This window comes from Cyphomyrmex costatus, unplaced genomic scaffold, assembly GCF_001594065.2.
Source record: "Cyphomyrmex costatus isolate MS0001 unplaced genomic scaffold, Ccosl1.0 scaffold281, whole genome shotgun sequence".
NCBI classification, from domain to species: Eukaryota; Metazoa; Arthropoda; class Insecta; order Hymenoptera; family Formicidae; genus Cyphomyrmex; species Cyphomyrmex costatus.
In genome coordinates this window covers 1,336,459-1,344,183 of record NW_017276922.1, presented here as the reverse complement: position 1 = coordinate 1,344,183, position 7,725 = coordinate 1,336,459, and the positions used below count along the sequence as shown (strand labels likewise).

Below are 7,725 nucleotides of genomic sequence, written 5' to 3'. Positions count from 1 at the left end.
TATATATATATATATATACACACAATATATATACACGTTTTTACATATTTATTTTTTATTAACATTTTTTACATCACACTTAAATAATGCCTATTTGATCTTTTAGGGAGTGATGGTACGTTTAATGTTAGTACTTGCTCCAGTAATGTGTATCTTGGGTGGAATTGGAGCATCTTCTTTATTAGTTATTTACATGAAGCAAGTTGACAGTGGAAAAGTTGTCGATAAGAAAGCCAAGAAATTTGAGAGTAATTATATCTTGAGGAGTGAAGTAAGTTTCTAATATTTCGAAAAAAAAAAGTCTAAGATAAGATACTTAGACGCAACAAAAGTTACATTAAATTAAGGACGTGTAGAAACAAAGATATGTTTTCAGATCGCCTCATTTTTCATCGTAGTAATGTGTATACTCTTTCTGTCTTATACCTTTCATTGCACGTGGGTTACAGCAGAAGCTTACAGTTCACCTAGTATTGTATTGTCTGCACGGTCGCCTGATGGTGGACGAATGATTTTTGACGATTTTAGAGAAGCATATTATTGGCTGCGTATGAACACACCCGAGGTCAGCATTGCTAATCACTTCTGTATTATTTCAAGTGCAAATATTACTTAAATATTAAATATCTAAAAGTATAGCTATAAATAGATAATTTATATACATCAGTTTGTTAGAAAATTAAATAAAAAAAATTTGTGTATTGAAATAAAAAAAAAGAACACGTGAAATTGAATTGGAAACATTAAAACAAATTGTACATTCCATCTTCTTTTCAGAATGCTAAAATAATGTCTTGGTGGGATTACGGGTATCAAATAACTGCAATGGCAAATCGTACTATTTTAGTAGACAATAACACATGGAATAATACGCACATATCAAGAGTTGGTCAGGCAATGGCCAGTTCCGAAGAAAAGGCTTACGAAATTATGAGAGAATTAGATGTCAACTATGTTCTTGTGATTTTTGGAGGACTCACTGGCTATTCATCAGATGGTGCATAATTTAACATAATTATTTTAACATTTTACTTTTATTTTTTCTAAAATGAGTTAACAATTTATGTCATTTCTTTACCTTTTGTAAATCAAAGTATATATGAAATAAGAATTAGGATCGAACTTAGAATCCACCGACTACGAATGGATTGTTTTTATGTCACTCTACTTCAATATTTAAACTATTGACAAATCTAATTGTTCAAATTTATGCTAAAAAATTGTATGCATTATATTGTAAAAAGAACATTAATTATTTTAATTAGATATAAATAAGTTCCTATGGATGGTGCGTATTGGTGGCAGTACGGAAAAAGGAAAGTCCATAACTGAGTGGGATTATTACAACTCCGCAGGCGAATTCCGCGTAGATAAAGAAGGATCTCCAATTTTGCTCAATTGTCTCATGTACAAAATGTGTTATTACAGATTTGGCCAAGTCTATACCGAAGGCGGTAAGATTTCTTTGCTTTATCGAAACTATAGTTTGTACATCAATTTTGTAATTATTCTTGTGTTATTCGACTTTTTAAATAGGCAAGCCTTCAGGTTATGACAGAGTAAGAAACATGGAGATTGGAAACAAAGATTTTGAATTAAATACATTGGAAGAAGCATATACGACAGAACATTGGCTTGTGCGAATTTACAAGGTGAAAGATCTACGAAACAGAGGAAATTAAAGTAATCTGACATTGGTATTGCATAGACAAAAATCTTTTTATATTAATGTTCAGTTATGCGAGTTTCGCGATAGTCACTGCAGAAATTAATACACAAACATATGTATTATTGCTCATCATATTGTAACTGAAGTTTTTATAAGTGAAATGTGAAGATAAACAATAGCGTTGGTATAAATATACGCAATTTATTAGAATTTTGAAAGATGTTTAGTATATATTTCGACAGTATCCTTAAAAAATCATTATACATAATATTGTGAATAACATGATTATTAGAATACTGCATTTGTTTATGAATGTTAGCATATGTCTATGCTTTAAATATAGAAGAGGTTGTTTATAATAAATATTTTACGTTCAATACGCTATAATTGTCAAACGATTATATTGTCTAAAGCAGTGATGCATAATCTTTTTTAAGATTCATCTTTAGAGGCTATTTTCAGAAATAGATAAAATATTACGAGTCATGTAATATGTTTATTTCGTTTGCACAAATTAGAAAATTTATGTTTTTTATGTTTCCGGTTATAGCCGGTGGACTGCAGGTTGTGCATCACTGATTTAAAGTATCTTCGTTATCTGTGAAAGAATTATGTTCGAAATGAATATGTCATAAAGTTTATATTATAATAATTTTTTATAGAAACAGATAGAGTCAAGAATATTAAATCAATTATATTAAAATGCTAAGGAGATACAAATTATGTTATATTTACTTAATTATATATTACAGCCTAAATATAGCAAATATAAACGAAATAATATAATTAGATTTCATTATTTAGGCCAATTAAAACGTATAAACATGAAAAATGAACAAATAGGAGGCATGTGTTTTATATTTTTTATTCTATATTTAACAAACAGTAAAACTGTTAAAACCTAAGGATTAGCACACAAATATTTGAATAAATGTCTTTTATTTCATGGCTAATTTAGATGCATTGTGTAACTCTTTAATTCCATATATATCATAACATCATTTATACAAGCTATCTTAAAAATTCTAGCTCGATATTTTCAATCACTTTAACAAAGATAGGAATGCCTATTTCGTTTAAATAATCGTTTAAAGCTGCATTGTGGAATTTACATTCCTAGCGTTGTGTAATTATCTTCTGATGGACCACAAAGGATCCAATTGACTCAAAGGATCAATGACTCCGCCATTAGATTTTTCTTGTGACGCTGAACTCGACGTGCTATCGCTTGTTAAAATCGTAAGTGTCTTTCCTGAAACAAAAAAATTAGAAATTCTAAAAAATTGAAATTAGGAAATTACTAATGCTCGACAAGTTTTGTTTGCTTAAAACTCTAATATTAAAATAATTTATAATATTTTTAATAATTGCATACCTAATTGCTCAGAGTCAGGACGTTGCATTCCTACCCCGAGATTATGAAGAAAATCATCCGAAGGATGGCATTGTAATTTTCGCAATGTTTTCTCCTTGTTTCCTTTGAATCCATCTAAGTTGTCAAATGTGGCTCGAGTAGAGGACAAAATACCGCCTGAGATGAAACAATATATAATAACTGGAATTGTTCCATTAAAGATATTACGAAAAATTCTTTTACTTACGTTTCATTAAGATGTCCTGAGCGTGATACAATACGAGTCTATATGCAAATAATAATGATTCTTTATTTACGACTTGTTTGCGACATTTCGCAAGGCCTTTGAAAACTAACGGTACATCTACGATTCCACAATCAGCTCGTATGTGACATACAGTTGCAGCAGCTACTAAAAATAGACTGCTCAATGAACCACCGTCTAAACAATGTACAATTACTGGTTTAGGAGAACAACGTCTTAATGCCTGCTCTGTCATTACATCGCTTGAAAATGCAAGTATAGCGCCTGGACTACTCGGAAAACCACTAGAAAAATTAGATATATTAATCGTTGTATTTATACTTTTAGTATACAGTATTTAGTACAAAGTCTTTCAGAGCATTACAGAGTAACTTACTTTGAAGGCCACACAAAAAATTGCATGTGCACAATAACTCTCTCAGATTTCTTTTTATTATATTTAATAGAAAGAGTTCTTTGAATATAAGTTGTATGATTAATTATCTTCTTTAGTGAAATAGTAAAATTTCCTACATCTAAGTTGTCCTTTTCACTTATGGGCCAATATAATTCTCCATTCAACTACGAAGAAAAATTATTAGAGCAAATGTAAAAATGTAATAAAAATATATATAATTTATATGAAAAACGTTAATATATCACATTTTTCAGTTTCTTAATTGTATATATTGCAGATATTATTTCTATATACAAACCTGAGCATCAGATACTAAACATGCAATAACTTCACTCTCTTGTTCCCAGATCATCGTCCAAAAAATGTCTAATTTATCTATTAAAGGAGTTTGAGTTATAATAAATGCTGTAGGTATCCACTGAGTGATTTCCATGATGTGAGATGCATTTATGTATGATGAAACATCCGATGACGATATTTGCACTCGTGTCGTGTCGTATGGAATACAATCAATTGTTCGATTTTCGGACGAATGAGCTAACGCCACAGTACTTGACTGTTTTCCATTTTCTCGTTCCTAAAAAATCAAAAAACATTTTTATGAACTTGGAATTTCTTTATGTATATTCTTAAAAATATCTTCACTTGATTATGTGACAGTAAAAATTCATTTTTTCAAAATTTACTTCGAAATCTTGAACTTCTTTCCATTTGATATCAAGATTTGTTGCTCCACTTAAAGTTTTTACGAGTAAACTATCTACAAATTTTTCGTATTTTTCAACGTCATTAATGAACTTTTGTAATGCTGCTGGTTCTCCTAGGGGATCTTTCTTTGGTCGAACATCATTGTACCATGTATCCCATACGATTTGTAAGTTCTCATGATCATTTTTGTCTTCAATGGGAGTAATTTCTTGTTCAGTTTTACAAGATTTGCCTTGTTCGTTTTTTTCTGCCTTATCATCTTCCGTGGTGTCAGCTATTATTGCTTCCTCTTTTTTCTGTACTGTAGAAAGAGGTCGTACTTCTGGCACAAGAGGTGCATGATTTATAGTAATGTCAAGGTCGGAAAGAAGATCAACATTCGATTTCGGCTCCTCGGATTTCGTAGTGAGTTTCATCGGATTAGCACTTGTTGTTGTGTTCGTTCCATTGTTGACGGCTTGCATGTACGTCTGATTATAATTAGTATAATTTTCAGGTCTTGTTACTGAAGCTGCTGAAACAGAATGATCTGAGATGACAAAATAACTCTACGCGTAAGAAAATATAATGTCAATATTATAAAGATGTAATATACCCTGACTCTGCATTTGAAGACCATAAGGCGTGGTGTAGTATGTATCGTTTCCTGTTTGAGACTGATAAACTTGACTGTATTGTGAGGATGGTGTTTGATTAACCACAGCATTATTGCCCGCGTTCGTATATCGTGCATTTATCTCTTGCTGTTGATAAATTCCATTGCCCGTAACATTAGAGGGTGTTACTGAAACTGTCGCCTCCAACGTTTGAGAAGTCTGAGTATCTTGGGGATTTAATGCATAAGTATAGCCCTGTGCCTGATTAGCAGGATTATACGTGTATGCCATTGTATTAACTCCATGTGCATTTTGCATGTAGGCATAATTTTGGCCTTGCGAATAATTTGGATACTGTGCATATCCCGAATAAGGAACTTGCTGCGAATATTGATACGATTGTGAGTAACTTTGCACCGTTGTCGGTTTCGCATGGCTCTGTATTATTTCCGAGCTACTCGAGCTATTTATATAAGCATATGTGTTGGATGCGTCTCCAGGTAGCATGCTGGTCTGTTCATATGGCGTACCAGTAGTACCATGTTGATAAGTTTGATAAGTATTTGGATAATTTGAAGTTACAGTGTTCATTTGAACTTGTGTACTGTATGCGGCATATGTCTTATCCGTGTAATTTTGCTTGCTCGGCTCTGTACCGGTCTGTGGTGAATACTGGACAGGATTAATACCGTGTAAATTCGAAGAATATGGCACCGAGGCTTCATTTGTTGATGGTACAGAATGTACAGATTGATTGCTCGAACTTGATTGCTGCGATTGTATGTATTGCGTCGGAGGAACGACAGCTGTGTCGTATGTACTTTCAGTATATGGGACGTGCTGAGCTTGGAGCTCCGTTGGATTGTAATACGTGGTATAGTTTTGCGAATACGTGATTTCGGAGTGAGCAGTCTGAGGGAGTGAGTAATTCTGCGTCAATGTATTATCCTTTGCTGGCATCGTTTCTTGAGATCTAACAGCGTTTTGGCCACTGTGAAACATTTCTTGATTTAAAGTTGTCTTTTGTTGATTATTATACAGTTGAGTTTGTTGCACAATGTTGTAAGAAGCTTGCCCTGGACTATCGACCGTCGACACGGTGCCGCTTGCTACTACAGCTCCGATAGTAGAGACAGGCATTTGCGGTACTGGTTGAATGTGTGTGGAGTTCTCAGTTATTCCACTCTTAACTGTAACTTTCTCTTGATTAGGAACGTACGGTGTTGTAATGTTATAGTTGTTATATCCCGTTGGCGATTGATAAGTGTCATATTGCAAAGTGTTGGAGGTATTGTAATTAGAAGAGACATCGCGGAATTTGTCTTGGCTGGTGGCTGTAGGTAAAGTTTGTCCATTAGATAAATAGGAACTAGTAGGATATTGTACACTCGAATGAGATACACCTGCAGTTGACGTTGATAAAGTTGGTTGTTGGTACACATTCGTAGTGTTTGTAGTAGACGACAAGTAACTCTGACTTAAGATGCTATTAGCAACTGGATTTTCATAATAAGTCTGTGTACCATACGAATATGGAGAGCTTGTTCTATAATCAGCGTACGATGCAGGATAATAATGTTGTGATGACTTCACAGCCGAGGACGGAATTTCCGATACGGGTATTGTACTTGGAGATTGAATTACATTTTTATTTCCCATATCAGTTGTCAATGATTTCGAATCCATTTGTATCGATGCGACATGCCCTTTATACAAGTTATAATATGGATTTTGGTAACCGGTGCCACCTTCCACTCTGCTGTTCAAGTAATCCTTCAGCTTCAGGCCATTACCTGATCGAGGACGTCCTTGATCGTAAGTCGCTGGTATTGTTGCGTCGACTTTCTCGTACGTATTTTTATTGTCCTGTGCAAGTATTTGTTCTCGTTCTTCTTCTTGCACTTTACATGTACTTTTAACTCGCTGTAATAGCTTTGAAACATTTATTTCTAACTTCCTATAAAATTCTAAGCCTTTACTTGATTTCGCTAGCAAATCCTCATACGCGTCATAAGAATTAATTAAAGAAGATATGGTCATTTCTCTACGTTTTAATACTTCCTCCACACTTTTACGTACATTAGCAGTCTGTGCATATGCGTCTGTTAAAGCTGCTAATATATTATCTTGCGCAGCAAGATTTTGTTCTATCAAGCTCATCTGTAATCCGATATTAAATTCTTATTCAAACTTTACATTTTAGAAAATATGAAATAATTTATGCGAAATTTTACTAACCAGACTTTGATGCTTATTAAGTTGGTCAGCAAATAAACGATCCAGAGGAGCAGATTCAGACGACGTAGCTGTGACCAGTAAGCGTGTTAAATCATCTTGAACAATTTGATCTCGTAATTTGGTGAGCAAATCAAGTCTCTGTATTCGCATTTCGTCTACTTTATTTAAAACACGTTTCAACTCTTTAGTCTGCATTTTCTCTGTTTCTTTAGCTTGCGATTTTTCGGAACCTTGATCTAAAAACATTGAAAAAATAAATTCATTCGTTACATTCGAATTCAATAAGTTATTTAAATTATTATTATTATTTTATGGTACATTAATAATATATAAATGCAGGGAATGGAAAGTTACTTTTTAAAAATAACTAGTTACAGTTACTCGTTACCGAGTAAAAAATGTAACTAGTTACAGTTACAGTTATCGCTTTTTAAAAGTAACTCGTTACAGTTACCGTTACTTGAAAAATAACTTTTCGTTACTTTTCCGTTACTTTTT

The 7,725-nt window shown here is 33.1% G+C and overlaps 2 protein-coding genes across 2 annotated transcripts in view; one reads left to right on the top strand and one right to left on the bottom strand.

The window, feature by feature from the left end:
- Stt3A (catalytic subunit 3A of the oligosaccharyltransferase complex) overlaps positions 1-1,862 on the top strand; it is a 5,470-nt gene extending 3,608 nt beyond the window's left edge. The window contains exons 8-12 of the mRNA XM_018541317.1: positions 107-271; positions 377-565; positions 778-997; positions 1,266-1,454; positions 1,537-1,862. Of these exons, the coding sequence (XP_018396819.1) occupies positions 107-271; positions 377-565; positions 778-997; positions 1,266-1,454; positions 1,537-1,682 (909 nt within the window). The 3' untranslated portion in view covers positions 1,683-1,862. The remainder of the gene's footprint in view (positions 1-106; positions 272-376; positions 566-777; positions 998-1,265; positions 1,455-1,536) is intronic.
- Positions 1,863-2,622: 760 nt separating this feature from the next.
- mop (tyrosine-protein phosphatase non-receptor type protein myopic) overlaps positions 2,623-7,725 on the bottom strand; it is an 8,415-nt gene continuing 3,312 nt past the window's right edge. Inside the window, exons 8-15 of the mRNA XM_018541383.1 lie at positions 7,228-7,463; positions 4,989-7,149; positions 4,372-4,907; positions 3,984-4,262; positions 3,665-3,849; positions 3,271-3,572; positions 3,045-3,200; positions 2,623-2,921 (exon numbers count right to left, since the gene is read on the bottom strand). Coding sequence (XP_018396885.1) covers positions 2,800-2,921; positions 3,045-3,200; positions 3,271-3,572; positions 3,665-3,849; positions 3,984-4,262; positions 4,372-4,907; positions 4,989-7,149; positions 7,228-7,463 — 3,977 coding nt within the window. The 3' untranslated portion in view covers positions 2,623-2,799. The remainder of the gene's footprint in view (positions 2,922-3,044; positions 3,201-3,270; positions 3,573-3,664; positions 3,850-3,983; positions 4,263-4,371; positions 4,908-4,988; positions 7,150-7,227; positions 7,464-7,725) is intronic.